Raw genomic sequence first — 24,423 nt, 5'->3', positions numbered from 1 at the left:
CCGGGGGCAGGTGGTTAAGTTTGACATCAGGAGGAATTTCTTCACAGGAAGGATGGCCAAGGATTGGAACGGGCTATCCATGGAGGTGCTGGAGTTACGTTCCCTGGAGGCGCTCAAGGAAAGCCTGAACGCGGCGCTCAGTGCCGCGGTCTTGCTGACAGGGTGGCGTCCTGTCACAGGTTGGGCTCGACCATCCAGCCTGATTTATTCCGCGAATCTGTAATTCACAGCCACACCGCCAGCCGAGCGCACATCCCCCGGCCGGCGCAGGCAGGCGAGGGGCGCTGCGGGAGGGCGCGGCGGGGGCTCCGGGGCGCGGCGGCGGGAGGGGACGCGGGAGGGGACGCGGGTCTGGTCCCTTTGTCCGGGGCCGTGGGCGGGAACCGGGGGCGGGAATGAGGGGCGGGAACGCGCGCGGGGCGTGGGCGTGGCCCGGGGGGCGTGGCCTCAGTGGCGCGCCCGACGACCGTTGGCTGGTTTTGAATTTAGCCCGCGGCAGAAGGCGGCTCGCGATTGGTTGGCGCGCCGTCACGTGGGCGGGAAGGCCGCGAGCGGGGTCCGGAGCGGCGGGGCGGGCGCGCGGCCATATTGGATCGGCGCGGAGCCGGCGGAGCAGGAGAAGGAGGCAGCAGTCCGTCCGTCTGCCCGTCCGTCCGCCCGCCGGTCCCCGCCCCGCCGGCGTCCTCCCCGCCCGCGCTTCATGGCCGAGCCCTCGCCGCGAGTCCGCGGCCCAGCCACCGTCACTATGCCGCTAAGCCCGACGCGCATCTCCCGCTTGCAGGAGAAGGAGGAGCTGCGGCAGCTGAACGACCGGCTGGCCGTGTACATCGACAAGGTGCGGAGCCTGGAGACGGAGAACAGCGCGCTGCAGCTGCAGGTGACCCAGCGGGAGGAGGTGCGGGGCCGCGAGGTCACCGGGCTCAAGGCGATCTACGAGGCGGAGCTGGCGGACGCGCGGCGGGCGCTGGACGACACGGCGCGGGAGCGCGCCAAGCTGCAGATCGAGCTGGGCAAGCTGCGCGCCGAGCACGAGCAGCTGCTGGCCAGGTGGGCAGCGCGGAGAGGGCCGGGGAGCATCCCTGGGGCGGGTGGGGGACGCAGGCGGGGATGCGGGCGGAGCGGTGCCCGGGCGCTGGCGGAGACGCCGCGGAGCGCGCCCTGCTCTGCCGCCCGCCCGTCCCGCTCCCGCTCCGCCGGGCGCTGCGCGGACGCGAATGAATGAGGGAATGAATGAGGCTCCGGCAGCGCTGCCGCCGCTCCGCCCCGGCGGGAAGCTCCGGCCCCGAGCGCCGCCCCTGCCGGGTGCGAGAGCCCCGGTCCCCGCAGCATCCGCGGCGCTCCGGGTGCCCGGCAGCGTGGCTCGAACCCGTGCGGGCTGAAAGAGGGGCGAGTTTTGGTTACATAGGGGAGATAATGGGAATAAATCCCGGTGGTGAGGCGCTGGAGCGGGTTGTCCACAGAGATTGGTTCTTAAAAAATGGAGTAAAGTGCTCTGATTGCCACCCGCAATAAGAGAGACCTTAAAGCTCCTTCGTGTAGCTGCAGGGGGCTGAAGAAAAATTTTGGCAAGGGCGTGGGATGATAGAGACAAGGTGGGAACGGTTTTAGACTGAAGAAGAGCAGGTTTAGGTGGGATATTGGGAAGAAATTCTTCGCTGTGTGAGTGGTGAGGCCCTGGCACAGGTTGTCCAGGGAGTTTGTGGGTACCCCATCCCTGGAAGAGGCTGGATGGAGCTCTGAGCAAGCTGCTCTAGTGAGCGGCGTCTCTGCCCCTGTCTGATGATGGGCTTTAGAGTCCATTCCAATCCCTTAACACTCTGTGATTCCGTGACTATTCACCCCCCGCCCCCGTACGGAGAGAGGGCTGTCTTTAAGGCTCAAGCTGCTTCAGGATGAAAAATGGACCTTTCTGAAACACACCAGCTTCATAAAATCAAAATACTCGAGTGGGTAATACGCAGGGCATACTTGAAACAAAAGAGAACTGTAATTTCTGTGCGCCTTCCAGGACGTTCAGATGTTACAAAAGGTAGAATTCGTGTCCACATATCCTCCAGATTAACAGATTTGTGGCACAGTGCCAGGATCTCTGCTCTGGCAGTGAACTGATTTTGTGACACTAGATTTTGCTTCTTACACATTTGACTTGATTCAATTGTTTATTTGGTTCCTTGTTTGTGTTTACCCTCAGTTTGATTTCTGTGATTGCTGTGGTTTTAGGAGTTTGAGCTTTAGTCTTGGAAGCACAAGGTGTATCAATATTGGGGGGAAAAAAATCTCCAGAGTTATAAAATCATCCTCTGCTACTGTGTAACTTGCTAGTTTTCTTAAATGTCCTCTCAGCCCTGTGTTTTCGTGATGAAAAAGATACTTCACGTGTAACCAATATGTTGATGTTTCCATGCGTCTGCAGACAGCTCTGATACCTTTTTGGTCCTTGTTTTTTAAAAAATCAGAACCGTGAGCTTCTGGTTGTTCTCAAGGTTATCTTTTGGTGCCTTTTGAAGGTCTTAAATCAAAGTGCTCATTGACAGTGATAGGGAAAGCCAGGTGTAACTGCAGACAGGCAGCAACATTACTTGACTCCAAGGTCGAGGCAGGAATTTCCTTCTCTTATTGGTTTTGTTGAGGAACACACGGTCTTCTATCAGCTTCTCTCAAGATTGCATGTGTGGGATCAGGCTCTAAATGCAGTCTGTAGTGGATTCCCTTTTTGTGGCTGGAACCAAGGCATTAGTAATGTGGACGTGGAGTTTCTTCATATTGCCATTTTTGTGATGGGATACTTGGCAAAAAAAACTGGTGATTTGGTGGGGGCAGGGGATTGTTTGCTCTTGTGTTGCAGCTGTGACCTTTATGGAGAATGGTCTCGCTGCCTGATGGGCAGTGCACATCTCAAACAGGTTATTTTTGTACCCCACAGAGCACAGGTGATACATCTGGAGAAACACTCCTGGAGAGTTTAGTAAAACACTTAGTGCTGTTTGAGGCTCATGGATTCCACTTATTTGTGGCTATTTGGTGTTGTTTCATGGCAGACCCCAAGATGGGTGTGCAGTTTCTTAGTCTTCTTTGAGTGCTGCTAAGATGGATGTCTTGGGGATATCCAAGCTAATCTGTAATTCTATTTGCAAAGCCTTAAAAAGGAGCAAAGAGTTTTTTTCTCTTGAACTGGAGCACGCTCTCTCATGGCTTCTTAAAGCTGTTAAGTCATGTTATAACCTGACAAAATATACGCTTGAAAATACTTTGCTCAAGTATTTGAGCAAATATATTCACTTAGGAGTACTGTAAGTGTTTGCAAGGTAAGATGAGGATGTGTGTTCTCAACAGAATTTTCCTTGCCCTCTCAGAAAACTGGACTGCAGTGTGGTGTATGCGCTGGCTTTAGTTTAAATGTGAGTGTCTACTCATTTGGATCTAACAGAGCCACTTGAGGGGAAAAAAATTAATCAAAAGAAAGAGTTTCCTGGCATGTTTGGTTTGTGTGGTTTAGGTATTCTGGTATCCATGTCATAACACTCAAAGTAGTGATGGCTTTGGTTCCCTTCAGTTCCAGTGGTGATAAATGTTAGTAGAAATAGCTGTCAAGGTGTTCTGGAGCACAGATGATTTGCCACTTAGTTGTCTGAAGTCGGGCAATATTCATTCATGGTCTAGCTGGCCTTCTTGTGCTATTTGAATATTTTCCAGGTGTTACTCTTGTGCAACTCTGCTTTCTCTGGTTAGCACGACATCCTTCTTAATTTCTTGATCCATCTTACTCCTGTCGTCTTTCAGTCACTTTTCGAATAAATGCATCAAACTCAAGCTTCTAGTTACTTCCAAAGTGCTGTAGGACTTATTCTTTCTTTATAAAAATTAAAGGTCCAGTCATGTATTTGTTGATTTGCTGACTTCAGTGCCATCTATATTGTGTGATGCACCAAAAGCTTGCTCTCTTCATACTTTTAGTCCCCCAGGAAAAATTGCATTGGCTTCTATAGTTGACACTGCTATATATAGCAGACTTGTTGCATTCTCTGCTTCTAGAGTGCCTGCCATGCAGTGGGTTCTGCTGTAGCTAAATATGAAGGCTTCCCTTGATACTTCAAATCTTAAATAACTAGGGGAAAAACAGTGAGATTAAAAAAACAGCCACCTATTTCTGTTCTGGGGAGGGGATGGGAAAATTATAATTGTGTAAGTAGGAAGCTTGTGATGGGTGGAATGGAGATAAGGAAAAATAAATCTCTGTATCTCAAGACTTGGGGGAAAAAAAACCCCATGTAATTTGAGTTTAGGTGTACAGAACTCTAGGATAGCTCTTCGGAGGTGGAGAAGAGGGAAATCTCTCCTCCATAACTTGTGAAAGTACTGAGTGACCACACCAATTTCACAGTATTTCCAGTTTGTTTTCTCACTGTTGTTGAGGCAAGACTTTATTGTATGCTTCGCCACTAGTGATAGCTGTTGTAGAGACACCCCTCTACTTCCTTCCTTTCAATAAATAGTGTCGTTGATTTTGACTGCTACAGTTACGCAATCAAGGGCTGTGGAAGACACCAGCAGTAGTGCAACAGGAAAAAAGTCTGTGTGTGTGGATTTCCAGCTGGTGGACTTGCTCGTGAACAATGAAGGTGAAAGCAGGTAGTTGCCTGGATCATCAGCTGAAGTCTCAAAATGTGTGATCATACAATTAGCAACAAATTATTTTGGAGTAATAACTCTTGTTATTTTTAGGTAGAGTGTGCTTCCTACTACAGAGCAGTGTTGCCTTGGCTGGGACTTCAGATTGCTGGAAAATTCATATTTCTTGAGAAAAGGGTTAAATAGACAAGGCATACAAAGCAGTGAAAGATGTGATCCTTGGGGAAAGTCATAAATATCATAATTTAAGCAGCAGATCGCAATTGTTCCATCACATCCTACAGACTGGCTAAAGCTTCTCCTTTTGGGGGGAAGTGAATAATGAGTTCATCATTTGCCACAACTGCACACCAGGGAGGAATGCAGAGCCAAGATGGTGGAGGGAGAAAGTCTCATGTGTCACTTGAGCCATTAACTTAACAAGGGTGCACATTGTGAAGTTTGGCACAGCTGTGTCACCCAGTTGTGTTGAACAAGGGCTGTTCAGAGAGCTAGGCTGGCTCTTGTGCGATGTGGCTCTGCCTATGGGTCTGATTTCAGCACTGTTCTCCTTTGGTGGAAATGGTTTCCAAGATAAGAAAATTTATTTCAAGTAATGTTTGTAATGGGGACTTAATTAAATGTACGGCAGGTCAGAAATCCCTGGCTGGACTTGCCCACGTTCTGGTTGGTCTTGTGAGGAAATTGTGTTATTTAGGAAGCATGAGCTGGTGTTAACACTAGTTCATTTAGGAAACCCATTGTTTACATATGTCTTTGGCAGGCTGAGGTTTCACTGTGGCAGCTTTCCAGTGCTGAGGGACATCTGCTCTCCTGGAAGAGGAGACAATGTGATTAAAGTAACTTTGAAGGAAATCGTGTGTTTTATTGGAGATGTTGGCAAAGGATTTACTCTTCCTTTATTATCTTCAGGTGTAGAGTGCAAGCATTAATAGCAAATGTAGTTGTGGTGAGGAACTAAACTTTAAATATCAGAGAGATCATTTATCTGTCTCTCTTGCTTTGTATCCCCAGCAGGCCTTCCTTCCCATCTACATTCTGGAGCACATTTCTGCACTGAGATTAGGTAATAAAATAAATACCAGTAACAGCTTCCCATCAGCCTGTGGCTTGAATTACTGTGCAAGTGTGTGGCACTCTGCAGCTGGTACCCTGAGCAGCTACACAGAGCCATGTGGTGTTGGTGCAGGCAAAGATGTGACACCTGTTCCAGGGTTTTCCATGGTGCAAATGTGCCTAAGGAGCCAGGGGGCAGCTGTGGAAAGGAAGCTGGCTTGAAGCGTATTTTCAGTATTGTGGGTGATCCTGGAAAGTGAGGCAAAGATTGCAGTCTGGGGAATTCCAGGGGTTTAGTCTGAAATTTATCACTGTTTTGATGTGTGCCATAGAGCATGCAGAGGGGTAGGGAGTAGGGTCATTAACAGATGTAAGAATTTATATTCTCAAGTAAGCATGTCTTCTAGGGAGTGTAGGACAGATGTATTTGGTCTCCAATATGTGGACATGTAATAATGACAGAGTGATGGGCAGTGGCTTGATCTGTGTTCATGTGTCTAGGTTCTGCTCAGAGATGGGGTTACAGTCGTGGGATTCACATAGGTGACCATGAAGTTCAGGCTGGGTTTGTGACTTCAAGCAGGGTCACAGCTGAGCAGGATGACTAGAGATGATGTGGTGGTGTTGGTTTCAAACACTACATTTAAATAAAGTGAGTGACATGACACAAGTTACATATATTTACTTGCACAAAAGTCAAGCTTGCCTTGCTACTCTTATTTTCATGTTGATCTCTGTACAAAAACTTGAATGCTCTTGGGCAGGTGTTTCTTATGTTACTTTAAATCACTTTCTTGCAACACACTTACTGTTTTGTGTTCCATGGGTAAAAATGTGGGAAACTGACTGCTAGCTAAATGAAACATATATAATTAATGACTATAGTTGGGTTTCTTTATTGTTTTCATTTTTCTCTACGACTAGAATGGAAAACCAGCTCACTGTGTAGTAAATGTAATTTTATATGGATCTAAGAGTAGGTTGCATTATCAGGAATTACATCACGTGTGTATCTATGTCATGACTTGGCTAAAAGCCAACCCTTTTCGAGGAAGGTTTGATTAATGTTGGTAATGCTTAGCTTTGTGATCAGACTCTTAAGTACTGGCAGAAAGGAGTGGGTAGGGTGTGGGAGGTGAGAACAATCTGCTGTAGGGTTGTGGCATCCCTCACTTGGTCAGTTTCAAAGGAACTATTAAATTACACCTCCCGAGCTACTGACTGCTTGCCTTGCATTGGGTGAGTGGTGTGTCTGGCTCCAGATGGTCAGTTCAGTTTATTAAACTACTAGAAAATTATTTCTTTGGGGTTTTTTTACCTGCACGGCTTTTCTATTCACTTAGCAAGGAGTTTACAGGAAATTCTAGGTTGTTGTTAACAATTCCGTGGATCAGGAGATCCTCACACTTTGAAGTCAAAAGAGAGAAAACCAAGCTGCTTCTTTGAACAAGATGCAAGTCAGCAATTATTTCTTTGCTTTTATTTTCCTTTTATGAGTCAAACTACTTGAAAAGGAGTACAGTTCTAGCTAATTCCTGAACACTGTAACAGGAAGGCGTTTGAGGTTTTTTCATTTTTTGTATTCAGATGTAGCTTTGGCTTTCTGGGGCGGAAGAAGCCAGCTATTGTCAAGAGGCTGAAGTCCTTCCTGGTGAAAATTAGTGGGTGTAACGGTGAAGTATGTGTTGTGTACATTAGTGTTTGTTTTTATAAATCACAGAGGCTTTTCTGATCTTTCCCTCCTTTACGGTATTCCCTTTAGGGCTGGGATGACACTGCTGAGTTGCTGAGATTTCATCTGGCTCTCAACGTTTGAAGTGTTGAGCTCCAGTTTCTGTTTTCTCTCTGAGAATGTGTTCACATGAGCTGTCTCATAGTTAGACAACTCAAGACACTAACAACTAATAGTGCTTAATTTTAATTCTCCACCCACCCACCACCCCCCTGCTGTGGCTTTTGTTGCATTAAATTATAATATGGCTTCACAGACAGTCTTGTTGCAAACAAGCCAGAAAGGGCTGATCTAACTGGTAATACTTACTTTTTGTGGTGCAGGTACTACATTGGGTTTTAATTATGTTGTTGTTGCTAGTCCACTTTGTATATGGGGTTTCTTTTCTGCTGGTGAATGGCAAGAATGCTCTCGTCAGCTAAAGAAGAGCTGAAATGTGAATGCATTAAAAAAGTATTTGCATTACAAGAATATAAAATCCAAGTAAAATTTAAGATCCAAGATATCCACACTCTTTGGATGGTGGCATATTTTGGGGAGTCTCCCTGTTTCAGAGTCCAGGATAATTTGGGGCTGTCTGGGGAGCATCTGTGGCTGTGGCTCTGCAACTGTCTATGGCTCTGCAACTTTCTCATTTCAAGATCTGGACTTGGTAGGCTTGGTTTCAGCATGAGAGAAGCAGTTTGTTCATGTTTTGGTTTAAGCTTTTTCCTGCAGTGATCAAACAACAAAGGTCTGATGTGATCCCTCATACTTCCTAATAGGTAGAAATTGGTTTTTTTACAGACATGCCAGTGCAAGGCAGCTTCCCTCTTTTACCTCTTCTGCTTCACACTTTCCTTGCATACTGAAGCTTCAACAGGCCTGGGTGGGAGAGGAAAGACAGGAAAGAACCTCCAGGGAATAATGCAGAGAGCTGGAAGCTCATGTGTCCAAACCCTAAATCCTGTGCTTTTGTCCAAGCTGTGGGTCTGAGGAGTGAAATGCCACAAAGGGCTGAGTGATCTTGAGCAGCAGGAAACAGCTGAGTGCAGAAACACAGTGTTTTTGTGTTTCTCCCAGCCTGCCCCTTGCATGCCATGGGGCAGCAGGTGCTAATCCCACAGGATCAGGATTAGCCAGTGCTAAATCTGTTACGTAAATCCTGCCATGTGGCGTGGCTGTGGTGCAGAAACCTCCAGACATGGATTCCATCCCTGCATCCCTCTGTGTGCAGGCACCTCTCCTCAGCATGGTGTTAAGAGCAGGTAATCTTGGGGGAAAATCATCTGTTAAACCTGAGGGTTCTCCCCTTAAGATAAGGTTGATTTTGCATTAAATCTCATCTTGTTGAGAAACGTTGCTGTTGTGTCTTATAAGCTGTACAGTGATTAAAAAGAGTTCTGGATGTATTCTGAATCAATCTTTATGCAATTTTAAGTCTTCTCAGCATTATGTCATTAATTCTGGGTTTGGGTTTTTTTGGTTTTTTTTTTTTACATGCGGAAAGCAAAGAGTGAAAACTGAAGAAGGATGTGGCAGCTGTGGTATTATTGAGCCTAAACCTGTCCATTCCTGTAAAATGTTCATAGTTCAGTTAAAACCATCCAGGACTTGTGCATGCTGCTGCTCTTGGTAGAGAAATGTGGATATTCCAGGGAGAAAAAGAATGAACTCCAAGGTGGAAGAACTTGTTACACATTTAAATGTGGCTGCTTGTGCCATCTGAGGACAATAAACATTCTGATTCATGAATATGGGTTTTCTTTCTCCTGTTTTTGTAGTAGCCTGTATTTGTAGATAATAAACTTAGTCTGAGGAGTGTGGGGTTGTGTTTATGTGGCATTACTTTCCATTTTTCCCCTATTTGATTTCTCTGTTTGAATGTGCTGGTTTAGGGAATAAACACCTAGAAACTGCTTGACTGCTTGTGTAGACACAAGAGCTAGTTTGAAGGTAATTTGAAAAGCTTGTGTGCTTGCTTTCATAAAGAAATCACATTACCCCTACACCAGTGCAATTTAGCAGATATTGTTGTGTAGACAGAATTTGGGTCTGTTTCCTCAGGTCTGGAACTTTGCCATTATGTATGATTAAAAGGTTGCTGCAAAGCACAGTGAATTTAGCTAAGACAGAATATTTTTGCCGGATGTTTCTCAAGTTTGGGACTGAGATTGCTTTATTAGTCAGCAGTCAACTTTGGGGGCATTTCTAGGTTTTCTTAACCACTTTTTCTGGTTTATTCCAGCTATGCAAAAAAGGAATCTGACCTCAATGCAGCCCAAGTCAAACTTCGTGAGTATGAAGCTGCCCTGAATTCTAAAGAAGCTGCCCTGGCCACAGCCCTTGGTGATAAGAAAAGCCTGGAGGAAGAAATTGAAGATTTGAAAGATCAAATTAGACAGGTGAGAAGAAGAAATATTTCACCATCAGGTTCTGTTAGCGAATGAGGTGGTTTTCTATATTGTGAGCTGCCGTTCTCATAAAATATAACTTTTTTACAAAAAAAAAAAAAGTTGAAAACCTGTCATCTAGTCACAGGAGGAGCAAATTGTACTTCACTTTCAACACTGGAACCAGTGTTGAGTATGTTTCTGAGTCCAGTACTGTTAATTAATAATATGAATGATGGAAAAGAGAAATCTTAAAATTGCAGATGCTAAAATCACAAGGGATGTTACTTATGGGGAAGAAAGCAGGTCAAGATTCAAAGTACACTTGACACATTTCAGAAGTGTTTTGGGGTGCAGGCTGACTTCACAAGAACAGATAATAACTGACAAATAACAGTTTGTGATTCCCTCTGCCCTCCTTTTGCTTCTGCCTGTGGTTTTTCATATTCTCATGGAACAATGAGGGGAAAAAACCTCTTGTCCTAGTTTTGTTAGCCTTTTGATTTGTGATCTTGGGCAACACCTCCTCAAGAGGACGAGTTGTGGAGACCAAGAAACTGGTATTTGCCATGTATTAAAAGTTAAGATCTGTAAGAAAAATGAATAAGTAGCAATTTTGATATCAGTTACTAATGTGAAATATATAGAACTCATTTGTGTAAACAACTGTGAAAGTGTGTGTGTAATGTGTAATATTACTGGTGTAGATATTGGGACTTGATTGTTAAGTTAAACATGTAGTTATGTGAGGCTGAGGTCATTGTATTATGTGAGTTCTGCATAACTGTCATGTTGATTCTTTTTATTTCTTAAAGCTTGAAGGTTCTTTAGCTGCTGCCAAGGACCAGCTTGTAAATGAAACCTTGCAGAAGGTGGATCTTGAAAATCGTTGTCAAAGCCTCATTGAGGATTTGGAATTCCGTAAAAATATGTATGAGGAGGTAAATGCTTTAGTCTCAAGAAATAACATTTTTAAAGGGAAGGAGACAACTGGGAGATCATTCTAGAATAGGAAGATGGTTTAGGTTGGGAGGTACCAAGTTGTCTGAACTTCTACTAGGAGCAGGGCTTACCTATGTTCTAGCTAGAAGATTTCTAAGTTCCTTTTTCTAGGAAAAATGATTTTAAATCTGAGTTCCTGTGGTAAAATAACTTCATGTTATTGTTTCATGTTAAATTCTTACCATGGTATGCAATGCACATCTTTTGCTAGTAATGAGAAAGTAGGTTAGTAATTTCCCACATAATCCCACTATGAGAAATAAAGTGGAGAGGGACACTTGAACAGGTACTGTGGAACTGCAGTGTTTTTAATTTCAAACCTTTGTAACAGGATACTTTTGAATAATGGAAACAAAATTCGATGAGTAGTTGTCTTCTAGAATTTTTTCTTGTCACCCTCCCTTTTACCTGTAGCACTTGAGGCTTTCCAGGAGGAACCTTAGAGCAGTAACAAATAACTAAGGAACCTTGCTGTCTTCTGTTCCATGGCTACTTTGCCTTGCTAGTTAGTATTTTCAGCTTTGTTTCATGTTTCTGTAATCCCTTTCTTTCCAGAGAGAGCACAGGCAAGCACACAAGTAAACAGGGAAAGTGGAGTGACTGTTACTTCACAGTAGTTTGATTTTGTGCAAGCACTGAAGATATATCAAGAAAGAAGGGATCTGTTTCTAAAATCTAATGATACTGAGGTGTATTTATTGAAAGTTGAGACAACTCTCAGGAAAAATGCTGATGGTATCCTAGCTCTTATTTCACTGACTGGCTACTTCAAAGTAAGACTGGGGAGACTATTTTGACATGAAACTTTTAGTAAAAACAAGCTCATGCTAGAACCTGCATTACTCTCCACTCAGCAGGATAACCTTCTAAAATTTTTGACCTGTACTTACTGAATGTTACCATGTTTTTCTGGTCCTCACAGGAAATCAATGAGACCAGAAGGAAGCATGAAACTCGCCTGGTTGAGGTTGATTCTGGACGTCAGATTGAATATGAGCATAAATTGGCCCAAGCCCTTCATGAAATCAGACAGCAGCACGATGCACAAGTGAAGCTGTACAAAGAAGAGCTTGAAGAGACTTACCATTCCAAAGTGAGAACATGTTTTCACACAGCTGTTTGATGTGCTTTGTTTTTGTTTTGCTTAATACCATAATTACTGGCAGCTCAGAGGGTTTTATTAGGGAGCTCGGTTTGAAATTAGCATGCGTTTGAGTGTGAGTTTGCATTTTCACATCTCACTTTGGGAGCAGGTTTAATCCTCGTCAGGTACAATGACAGAAGGGAAGGAAGCACTGTGTGAAGGTGATCTGGGGGGAAGAGTGATTAATTCTGGGATTACTGTGAATTCAAGGAAAGTTCAGTGGTGTTAAGTATGATATTGAACAAAGATCAATAAGGTGTTCCATATTTTGTATAAAAGTTCATAGTAGGGTTTGTTGAGAAGACAGTGTAGAGAGTCCTCTGACCCTGTACAAAACATGGGGAAGTTTTACAATGCTCATAACTTCTGTTTTTCACTCATCTAGACAGAAAGCTGAAATCAGTCATACTTCATAATTTCCTTCCTCTGCTGTTATTCAGCATTTATGTCAGGAGGCACCCTGATGTCTCAACTGAACCTGGTTTCTGTGGCTGTACTTGTTGCAGTTAGCATTTTTTAAAAGCAAGGTGGGATATTACAGCAGAAAGAGTTCATGCAAACTGAATTTATCAGCACGGATTTTGGTGTTTCCAGCCTGCTTATCTCCAGGCCTTCAATCTGGTTTGGAAAAGATTATTGGTTTGAAAATAAGATGCCAAAAATGCAACCTCTAATTGATTTCTTCATCTTTCTCATCAAATACTTTTCTGTATTTTTGGAATCTTATTTTTAAGAAAGAAATTAGATTCCTTTGCACATCAACAAGTTCAGTATATCTGTGGTGCACCACATACCTCAGGTGTGTGTGGTAGTGTTCAGCAGGAATGATTAAGTTACTTTATAAAAGTGAAATTATTTGAGATTGACATGATAGATTGAAGCAGTAGTGATTTAGGGCACTGGTACTGTAATCTGGAGGCACATTATCAATTTGCTTATATTGGCTGGAAGTTAACAAGCTTGCTTATTTTTAGAGAATTGGTAATTTCAGTTTAGCTTCTTCAATTTTAGTGTAGTAAATAAACTTCAGCCAGCATGAAAACTGAACTCAGTAGTTCAACTTCAGTAATGTCTGCAAGAGGGAGTTTTGGTCCTAGAGTAAATATTCAAAGAACTGGAATTTCAGGCAGGACAATCCAACATGGTAACCAGGGCACCACATTTTACCACTAAAGGAAGAAATGTTTCACTGTGTGGAGCTGCAGAGAGGAACTTGGTGGCTTAACGCGTTGCCTGTGGGTTTTTAGTGATTCATTTTTTCTCCTAGTGAAAGTTACTTTGAAACTGATGTGTTAATTTTGGTGTCCTGCAGCTGGAGAGTGCCAGGCTGTCCTCGGAGATGAACAGCTCTGCAGCCAACACCATCAGGGAGCAGCTGAATGAGAGCCGCATGCGCATCGACAGCCTGTCCTCCCACATCACCAACCTGCAGAAAGAGGTAACAGCCTCTGCCTCCCCAGTCCTGCTGGTTACAGCTGTTGATTCTGAATTGAAGGACTTTCCTTCCATTAGAGTTGTTGTTTTTTGTGTGAAAGGTCTGTCTTTCCCTTAACTTTTAAATATGTTCAGCTTTTTTTTTTTTGAGTTTGCTTTCTCTTGTGTCCTGTACTTTTTCAAATTCCTAAATGTCTCCTTTTGGCAGACTTGATTTTTTTTTTTCTTTGTAATATTCTGCAACAGAGCTGTGTTTGAAACGGGGTAGTGTTAAGTGGCTTTTGTGAAAGTTTTTGTGGGTAGATGAGGCAATTTTAGACAAACCTGTATTAAAAGTTCTTGACACTCTGAGCAATTTAGTAGTGACTGGGCAGCCCAGTCTAGAATTCTGCAAAGCAACATTCAAAGTCAGAACTGGAATTTGCAGTCTCTTTTCAGTGTCTCTTTTCATTCTAGATCCAGCTTGCATCTAGACATCTAAAAAAATACACTAATGGAGTGACCTTTCTCAGATTAGGAATATGAGGATGAGTAAATACATCAAATAATTGTACATGAGCATCTTTAGAGCCAGGGTTTCAAGTAGAAATTGGTTATTCCTAGACCACAGAGGGCATAGATCACACCCAGAGAAGTATGACATAACATATGACAAGTGATAAGTTCAGAACTGGCCTATTTGTAGCATTGTGTGCACTGCAGTGGGAAATACAGAGTGAAAATGAGAAATGTTATGAGTTGGTTCTGCAGTAAGCTTTTGTAGCTCACTTGAAAATGCAACAAAACATTCAAATTCTTTTGGAATAAAAAATACTGGTACTGTTTGACTCTGATCCTCTCTGTGATACATTTCAAACTGTATTCCTCCTGTACAGTAGACTCTTAATAGGACATAAAAAATTTGTGCATTTCAAGTGAAAAATATAAGTGCAGGGGACATTATTTCCTGATTTTCCAAATCAACTGGCAGATACTGAGCCTTCCTAGTTTTCCTTTCATATAGTCAAGTTGGTGTCTGGAAAAGATCAGGTGGTGTAATGAATGTGCATGAGGTTACCCAGGAACTGGATGGAAAGTTTTGGCCACTTAGATCTTATTTCTGTCTTTAGATTGGCATCATCTTTGGGAGTTCATTCAGCAGGTTTTTTACTTAATTCCCTCTGATCTGTTACTTCAGGAGTGACTGCTTGGTTCAGAGAACTGGCAGAGGTGTTTGTTGTTAACTTCAGGGCTGTGAAAATCAAATAATTCTGTCATTTTGACTGATTTTTCCACCAAAGAAACCTGTGTGTTTGCATTTTGTTTTGTTTTTTTCTTGTAGTATTAGTGGTATCAACTAGTACAGTTGCATTTCCCATTTTAATAGCAATAAGTTAGGCTTTATTTTATTGGAAGAACACTCCTATCCCTGGTGCTAGTCTGGTTTGAGTTGCCAGCAGTGAGCTCTGTAGTAGATTCTGCTATTCTGATATTCCATGTGGCACACAACTCCATTTATTAAATCCCTTGTCTGACAACCAGTTACACTGGTCTCCTGGACCAGACATGGAGACACTCTGCTCTGTCTATGGACTGGGATGACTTCCTAATTTGTGTGCATGCATAGCAAACTTAGTGATTGTGGGGCATTGGTTCCTGTGTCTGTCCTTTAATTAAAAAATAGAAATTAAATCTCAAGGGGCTATCAAACAGAAGAAAGCTTATGGAAAGTAAAGCCTAAAGCTGCCTTCATTTGGCCTTTGATAAGCATTCCCTTCTCTGTGTGCAGTTTTAAGATCTGCTGGCTTAGTTTTATTTTTGAAGCAGGAGACAAATCAGGTTTCTTCAAGGAATGCTTATCACCACACTCTGAGCAAGCCTTGGAGGCTTTGGTGATAAGCAGGCAGGTTTTCACTGTCAACAACCTGTGTTCCTTCAGAGGAGCTGCCTCCCAGAATTTGGGATTGGCTGCAGTGAGCTGAAGCACAAAGCAGATATCTGGAAACTACAGAGCACTTAAACAACTCCAGGGGTGGTGACTCCACCACCTGCCTGCCTGGGCAGCCCATTCCAATATCTAATCATCCTTCCTGTGAAGAAATTCATCCTAGTGTCCAACCTAAACCTCCCCTGATGTAGCTTAAGACTGTGTTCCTGTGTTCTGTCTGGCACGTGTTAAACAGTTTAACTCTTAAGCTCAGTTTTTCTTTGCTGAGTAAATTCAAGTGTAACAACATATTTTCAGACCTCAGAAAAATGGAGCAAGTAGTTGTTTTTCCAGTGATGTTGCAAGTTTTGTTGGAACTTGAGGTGTTTATGTTTGTAGTAGGTGAAGTGGAGAGCAGGAAGTTGAATGTGGGTTTTCTTCCTCAGAAATAGAGGAAGATGTGTAACTTTTGCATTTTTAATTCCTTGTTCCCTGAATAGCACGGCACATGGAGGCTTGGGTTGGCTTTCCTTTGCACCATCACTGATGTTTTCCATGTCTTTTTTTCCAGTCTAGAGCATGGCAGGACAGAGCACAGGAGCTGGAGAACAGCCTGGCCCAGGAACAGGAAAACTGCCGCAAAACACTGGTGGAGAAAGAGAAGGAAATTGCCGAGATAAGAAATCAGATGCACGAGCAGCTGACTGACTACGAGCAGCTCCTGGATGTTAAACTGGCGCTTGACATGGAGATCAATGCATACCGGAAATTGCTGGAGGGGGAAGAGGAGAGGTAGGAAAGAAAGTAGCAACAAATTATGGTGTTTGTTATCTCTGTGCTTCCCTTGGTGATTTCTCTGTTAAAAAGCAGGTTTTAGTGGTGCTTGACTGCTTTCCAAGGCACTGTTTTTGCCCCCTCATGTCTGACATGGTTCTAAGTCACCATGAGAATAACTATCAGACCAGCCCTCAAGGCAGCAAACACCATTTTTTTTTAGATAACCTCAAACACAGAAGAAGTAATGAGTTGCCATTTTATGCGTGTTCAGTGCCATGGTTAATGTTCTTTCTCTAAATTAATTGCAGGGTGTTTTGTTGGCCAAATTTCTTTACGTGTAGAATAATTAAAATAAAGTAATAGCCATTATGACTGCCCAGCTTATCAACTACAGGCATTTCCCACATCTGGGCTCAAGAGTTCATCAATACTAAGAATTGTCACCTCTGTCACAGCTGTCATGTAAAGTAGTTTGATACTTCACTGTATTCTGAGCTGCTCAAGGCTGATTCCTCTCAACTGTGGGGATGAAACAGCCAAAGCTTTTATGGCACTTGGTCTTTGCATAAATTTCCCACAGTGGCTTTCCCTAGGTCTCCCTAGGGTTTTTGGTTCTTTGCAGTCTTTAACAAATGCACAGAAATGCCTTTATGCTCTTAACACAGTAGTCCATCAGCATTCTGTGCTCCAGGAACATTAATCAGCTCTTTTGACAATGTTTTATTCACATCTTAAGCACTTAAAGCTTCACTTCTTCATGTAACACTCTTTATTTGCTATATTGCTGTATAAATCTGTGGGACGAAGAGATGGAAGAAAGTTTATTTTAAAAAAAGGTGGGAAAAGTGAAACCAAATCATGAAGTCGTTAAGGTCAGAAAATATTTGAATGCAACTGTTAACCCAGCACTAAGGCATTTCCCCAGGTGCCACATCCATGCGTGTTTCCAGCACTTCCAGGGATGGCAATGCCACCACTCCCCTGGGCAATGCCTGACTGCCTTTCCAGTGAAGAAATTCCCCCTGACAGTGAAGAAATTCCCCCTGATATCCAATGTAAACCTCCCCTAGCACAACCTGAGCCGTTTCCTCTCACCCTGTGCTGCGTTCCCTCGCCTCACCCTCCTGCCATGGAATTGTAGAGAGCACAAAGGTCCCTCCCTGAGCTTCCTTTTCCACAATGTGATACATCTGTGTGTTTTCCCCTTCCCACCCCAGGCTGAAGCTGTCCCCCAGCCCCTCCTCCCGGGTGACCGTGTCGCGCGCCTCGTCCAGCCGCAGCATCCGCATGGCCGGCGGCAAGAGGAAGAGGATTGACGTGGAGGAGTCAGAGGCCAGCAGCAGTGTGACCATCTCCCACTCAGCCTCTGCCACGGGGAACGTGTCCATCGAGGAGATAGATGTGGATGGGAAGTTCATCCGCCTGAAGAACACCTCTGAGCAGGTTTGGAAGGGCCATGAGTAGAGGGACAGGGGCGTCCTCGGTGCCCTTTCAGCTCCCGGGCTTTGTGCTGATCCCCGAGCTCATGGCATGGAGAAACTGGTGTGTCTCAGACCAAGCTTTCACACACTGTTCTGGATTGATGGTGACTTTTTCCTGACGCTTTTCAGTGCTTTTGTTCTACTGCAAGGTGACCCACCCACCCACCAAATCGTTGTTCTTCCTTGCAAGTAATAATGTACCTGTGAAACTTTACAGATAATGTTGTTCCTGACAAGAAATACTGCAAGCAGACATCAGGCTGCTTTAGAGCCTTTTCAGCACTTTCTCTGCCTTAAAAAGCCCCCAGAGAATATATACTGATGCAGAACAAATGTCTAAATGAAATTAATTGCCACTTGTCAAATAAAATTAATTGCCTTGTATCTGCATACAGCTTTTCTAAACCATAGTTTTTCTTCTTCTTTGGCTGCACCCACAATTTTGCAAGCCCTCAGTTCCCATGCCAAAGCCACTGTTACAATGACTGCTGAGATTATTTGTTTCTGTGAATAGGCTGGAGTTTATATTGGGAGCATACACATACCTACTCCAGTGAAGAGCTCTTTGATAAATTATAATCACAACTTTTCCTTACGTTGCCCTCAAAATTATGCTGTTCTATGCAGAACACTTCCTCGTTTTCCTTTTACCTCACTGACATTATTTGTAATTTCTGCTTGAGAAAAACCAAGTTCTACTCTATATACACTCTGCAAGTCATCACAAGAGGGCTGGAGTCTGTTGACTCCCAATTTCTCAAATTCTTTTGTCTGGGAGAAGAGACAACTGAGCATTGTGTCATTAGGACACCTTGATTACAAGACCTGATTTGTTGCAGCCTTGATTTCAGAGGAGGTCTCAGTAATCTTGGCTTCTCCTGTGCTGCCTGTGCCTCAGCTGAGTGCAGAGGTGTGGTACCTGCATTCTGTGCTGTGCTGAAGATAAAGGGATCCTTTATCTTCCCTCAAAGGCTGCTCAGCATGATGATTTAGATGACAAAGTCTGGCCTGGCTCCAAGTGTCCCTTCTAATCAGTGAGGACATGGACAGGCTCCTCCAGACAGTGATAATGTGCATTTTAATTACCTGTAGTTACCAGAGCTGGGGAACGATGGCTTCAGTTAGTGAATTCAAGAAACCTTGACAATTCTCTTGGTCTAGACACTCTAGTGTTTAGATGCCTCAATTCAGGCAAGTCAAAACTACTTCTAGTGAGTCAGAACCTGCCTTTTTTGCCTTTTTGAGGGTTTTTTTGGGCTTCCCCCCACCACACACATACTTGTTTGCCACATAGGTTTTCCCTCTGCTTTTTATTTAATTTGCCTCCACATTCACTGTTTTCTAAGGAAGGAGAAGCATCGGTTTTGTTCCCAGTTACCATGGGTGGTTTATGGCTTTTAGCACATTTCTGGGGGTTCTAGGTTTGAGCAACTCCTTGCTGTGCAGTGTAATAAGCTGTACTTGGGGAACCTTCACAAGTGCTTGACACTTTCTGCAAATAAATAGATTAAAAAAATCTATAAAATCCTCTTTAAGTGTGTTGTGTTTTGGAGCAATGACAAACTGAATGTCAGCATCCATTAAGATATATAAGATTTGTTTGTTTTAGATAATTTTAAGTGAGTGGAGTCCAGTGGCAACTGCTGAATGATCAGAAACTTCTGGTGGGAGAATTAAAAAAGTACTGCTACTCTTGTTTTGAGTTTAAAAAATATCTACTCTTCTTTTGGAGCAGTGTTCTGTAAAGATGACTTGTATGTGATTCATTAGTGCTTTTCAAGTAGTTGATAGGAAAAGAATAATGTAGGTCTTGCAAGGGAGTGTGTGGTGGCAGGTGTGCATATGTAAAAATATTTCAAGAATACTAACAGCAATATTTTGTTTTCTAGGAAGCCTGCTTGCCATACTGTGCTTCAAAAAGCATAATAAAATATTTGTAAGGGGATTTTAATGTTTAATACATATTACTAATACATATTTTTCTGGACCAAGTGTTAACAAAACTGATGCAAATCATAAACATTAGTTAACATCAGAATTCAAAAGCAGCATGTATTAAACTTTAACTTCAAATAGGAGGTAAGATAAATTTACCTAAAATTATTCTAATTCCATGCTGAAGATCAAGTGATAATAAACCCTTTCACTGAAAGTTTTATGTGTCACAGCCCTTAAGATAAAACACCCTGCATGCATAAGATAAAATGAATGCTGGTGGAAATTTTCTTTTTTTCCTCTCTTTTCTCAGGATCAACCAATGGGAGGCTGGGAGATGATCCGAAAAATAGGTGACACTTCTGCAAGTTACAGATATACCTCAAGATATGTACTAAAGGCAGGCCAGACTGTGACAGTAAGTTGTCAAGCTTCTGCTGCTGAGTAGAAATGGACTTTAGGCCAGCTTTTGTGGGTCATAAAGACCACAAGGGTTTAGTTTTTAGTTTTGTCCTTTCTGTGCACACGTTCAGAAAATAATCACTTATCCTTGTGTTGGGCACAATTAGGTGTGTCAATGCTGGGACAATTAATACAGAGAGGTGTTTTTCAGAACTTCACTCTTCATGAAGCTATAATTTTCACCATATACAGGTGTTCTTACATATTCTGCATTAAAAATGTGTTTTATTGTACAAAACCGTGGCAGATTGGCACCTAAGAAAACTTGTGTTTTCTTAACTGGAAGAGATTCACAAGTGTCACTTAAAAAAATACATTAACTAAATAAATAATTTGGAAATGTGTAAGACTGGCAGTCATTGCTCACATGTGACTTCTGTTGACAGATCTGGGCTGCAAATGCTGGAGTAACTGCAAGCCCTCCCACTGACCTCATCTGGAAGAACCAGAACTCCTGGGGCACTGGTGAAGATGTGAAAGTTGTACTGAAAAATTCTCAGGGAGAGGTAAAATACTTCAGATTTGTGTGAGCTTCTGTGGTGGCATCACCCACAAAGATGCAGGTTATGGCTTCACACAGGAATACACTGCAGGGTTCAGTAAAGTTTCTTCTTTTTGGAGAATTAGCTGCAGTTTAGAAATGCTCCCATGTGATTTTTTTTTTTTTTCCTGTGTATTGAGCCTAAATAGTAAAAACCCTACTTGTTCAGACACCTCCCTCATGCCAGGAGTTGGGCAGTGCCTTAGAACACACTTTGAAAAGAAAGCTTTAGTAAGCTTTAGTAAACTTTGCAGTGATTTGTCTTCTAAATTAGTATTTCTTAAGCCTGTGTGCTTGTGAGGAGTGGGGAATTTTACAGTGAAATTCACTTGAAGCAATGAGAGGTTAATTTAGAGTAAGCTGTGATTTAAAACTTGGAATGGGACAGTAATTATGGCATGCTGTGGCTGAAATAAAATATTTAAATGTATGAAAAAAGCAGATTTTAGAAGAGTTTGATGAGTTTTTTGTTAGAAAGACTCCTTTAAGTCATTAAGAGATTTGAAACTAAACTGCTTATGCTTCGCAATACCTGAAAAGTATACAAACAAAATGAGTGCAAATAGTTTTCCCAGTAGGTGGTGCTTTCATTTCTCAAAGTCTTGAGCAGGTGAGCAACAGGAGATTTGTTTTGAAGAGTCAAGTTTTAAAAACTGTTTTTCAGGAGGTTGCTCAGAGAAGCACTGTGTTCAAAACAACAGCACGCAAAGGGGAAGATGAAGAAGTTGAGGAAGAAGCAGCTGAAGCTCTGGATGAGGGAGACATTTACCGTCAGCAGGTATTTCTCTTTAGGGTTAACAAGGTTATTTATGTTAAAAATGTGGAGTACTAAGTCATGAATTCTTTTAAAAAAACTAAAAAACAAGTGTGGATGTTATTTTATTTTATTTTTTAATCAGTAATTAATGAAAGCGTGGAGCTGTGTTATTGAAACCAGGGCAAAAATATTGCCAAATATATTCCCTTGCAGGGAAGTACATTTCTTTTAAAGTTTAAAGAAATGAGGATTTTTTTTTCCCTTAAACTCTGCGCCTTATAAGATTCCCCCCATGCCAGTTGTTTATGGTAAAGTTTGGCTTAAGCTGGTACACCTGAATTTACTGAAGGTTTTGAGAATTCAAATCTCTGTATCTGTGATACAGCAAATTATGTTAGTGTCTTCTGTTCACATATTTTCTCCGATAGAGAAAATTTGAGATTTGAAAACACTGTGAGAGAAAATGTCCCCTGCATGCTGAAAAACAGAAATTCTGCAGACAGAAAAAAGAACTGTGGTGGAAATAATTTTTTTTTTGCAACCACGACTTAAGGCCTCTGACTGAATCATACCTGTGTGGAATGGAGAACAGTCAGGTTTTTATTGCAGGTTGTTCTGAAGTGCATCCAGCTGCTTGTGTGGTGTCTGTAGTGTGTGTTTTTTGGCAGCTTTACTCACAGAAAGTTACAGAGATGTTAGGTTTCTTTAGATAGAACCTCTCAAGGTGCTGGTAATATGCTCCCTGATTCAAATATGATAATTATTTCTGTTTTTTCTTGTACCTGTCCTCCATTACCCTTCGGAGGAAAGGACATGTGACATTAATTCCAGATATAATACCTTTGCTGACTCTTGTTCATACCATTCCAGGCCAACAATTTGATATATTAAAAATATACAGTGGAGTATTTTGAGTAGGAAAATATTTTGTGCTGGATTTTTATTTTTTTTGTTTTAAATGATTCTCTCTATTCCCAACAGGCAGAGCAAAGGGCATCAAACAGAAGCTGTAAGGTCATGTGAAATTCCAGTCACTCCAGGTTCCTCCAGCCGTGGTAATCCCTGCCTGCAGAACAGAGCCTTCTGAGAAGCACAACATTATTTTCCTGTCTGTGAATTTTTAAAGCTGCGAGTCTGATGGCCTTAATTTCCTTTGCCACTGAAAAAAAGGAAGGTTTGTTACAAGTATCTTACACTTCCTCGCAGAATGTGAGCTGGTGGCTCCTGAGGGGAGCAGAGTGAGAATTGATGTTCCTGTCTTGCTCAGATTCACACGCCAGTCTCTTTCTATTGAAACCTTGCTGGAGTAGGAATATTCCAGTGTGTTTTGGGGATCGATTTTTTCCTAGATTATACCACTCTAGACTAGATGCTACGACCTCTTTGTATTTAGGTGCTGTTGGGGATTGGTTTAGAGTTCATACTCTGGAAGAGGATTCATGTTACACCCTGTAGTTGTGTTGTTAAGATAGTGTTACCAGCTTAAATTTTCTTATGTGGTTTTTTCCTAACAAATTAGGAAGCTGTTTTGATATGGATTGCCTTACCTGTTTACAATTTTTAGTAACAAAATGAAGTCGCTAGAGGTCTAGTCTACATTTGTATGGGAAGCAGTTGTAATTTTGCCAACGTCGAAAGTTTTTCTGTCCTTTTCACATTATTCTGATGTCCGAAAACCAATTTAATAAAACAATACCGTGATGCAGAGTAAAGTTTTTGGAATTTGTTCCTTCCTAGAACTGAGCTAGAAGTGTTGAATCCTTGGTGGGTTTTGAAGATGAAGAAACATCCATGTAAATGGAGCAGTGGCATTTGAGATGCAATGATCTCTTCTGAATAATGGCTGACATTACTTCACATTTGGAAAATTAATTCTTTAGAGCTTTATTCACGCTGTGTAGCATTTGTGCTCATCTTTGCTCATGGGTCTGTTCTTACTGGACTGGGTTTTTACTACATCATGCAAGTACCAAGCTGAGCAGTTTAAGCAAGCACAATAACATAAAAGAGAAATTTAAAAGTACTGCAAAATAGTTATCTTTGACATGGTCTGAATGTATTTTTTTAAATGCATGGCCAGATTTTTTGAAGTTGATTGGAATTTTTGTTTAGAAAACAGTTGACCGGGTTTTTTTTTTTTTCTTTTTTCCATGGCAAAATTAAGACTTTTTAAAATGGATAAGCCCTTTTGTGGTGACCAATGTGGTGGCACTTCAACCATGTGCCAGCAGAATGTAAAAACAAGGTTGATGGACAAATCTTAGGTCATGATAGGAACCTTCCTGTATAATCAAATTCTTTTGTAGAGCCTCTTCTTTGATACCAGTGGGAGAAATATGTGTGTTTGCATTTGTGTTCAGCCTCAGAGTGAAACATCCTGCCACAAGGTGGAGGTCTGGTTTTGCTTCTCCTTTTAATCCTTGCACAGCAACAACCCAATCCTTCCAACATTTCCATAGTTCATAATTCTGTTTTATTGATCAGAACATCTTCTGCTCTCTTACCTTTTCAACACACTGAAGCCCAGAAGTGCCTTTTGGTGACTCCAAGGTAGGTTGGACTGAAAAACACCATCCTCAGGCTTGTGGAGAGAGATGTTTTATGCCACTGCATGCAGCAAATGCCAACTTTTATGACTTTATTTTTCCATCCTTTGTCACACAGTGTCTTTTGGGGAGCTCCTGTTTCTGTTGGTTTGGAACAGAAATTCAGAGTTCACCCCCTCAGGTGTTGTGGCTTTTGCCAAAATTACACCAATGCAGGTAAATTGATTTGGAAAAGGGATCTGAACCCTCTGGAAAATAAGTTCCTTGGCTGTGTGTGAAGTGTGTTTGTTTTAGTTCGTCAGGAAATGAGACAAGGAGAAGCAAACATTATCCCAGTTAGCTCTGCAGATGTGTTCAACTTGTCATTAAAATTTTGGTGGCTCTTTTTATTACCATTTTTGCAGTAATATTACTTTTAGGTGCATCCAGTCCTTCCTAGAGCTGGCAAAAGATGTTGGTTATCATTGTCTGGGACTGGCATGATATACAAATTGCTGCAGGTGAAAACTCTTTAGCAATTTACTGCTTGTAACTGGATAAACACTTTACCAGGAATGTTTCTGCTCAAATACACTCATTCCTGCTAAAAACAGATAAGGGATTTATTTAGGAAACAAGTGGTTTGACTTGTGCAGCAAACCTGTAAAAC

The 24,423-nt window shown here is 42.3% G+C and overlaps 1 protein-coding gene across 2 annotated transcripts; it reads left to right on the top strand.

The window, feature by feature from the left end:
* The first annotated feature begins 606 nt into the window (after positions 1-606).
* LMNB1 (lamin B1) lies at positions 607-22,940 on the top strand. Of its 2 annotated transcripts, none has more exons than XM_085043102.1 (11): positions 607-1,047; positions 9,645-9,801; positions 10,605-10,730; positions 11,714-11,884; positions 13,248-13,373; positions 15,847-16,067; positions 17,270-17,495; positions 19,782-19,886; positions 20,317-20,436; positions 21,136-21,249; positions 22,210-22,940. In XM_085043102.1, exons 1-11 carry the CDS (start codon positions 701-703, stop codon positions 22,249-22,251), a joined length of 1,755 nt encoding a protein of 584 aa, XP_084899228.1. In that variant the 5' UTR covers positions 607-700; the 3' UTR covers positions 22,252-22,940. The 2 variants fall into 2 exon arrangements, with proteins under 2 accessions (XP_084899228.1, XP_084899227.1); XM_085043101.1 differs by having other exon boundaries at positions 22,207-22,940.
* Positions 22,941-24,423: the final 1,483 nt, after the last annotated feature.

Source organism: Lichenostomus cassidix, chromosome Z, assembly GCF_008360975.1.
Source record: "Lichenostomus cassidix isolate B80296 chromosome Z, HeHo_3.0, whole genome shotgun sequence".
In the NCBI taxonomy this organism is placed as follows: domain Eukaryota; kingdom Metazoa; phylum Chordata; class Aves; order Passeriformes; family Meliphagidae; genus Lichenostomus; species Lichenostomus cassidix.
Note: the sequence above shows the minus strand (reverse complement) of the source record. Positions and strands in the feature narration are given on the sequence as shown.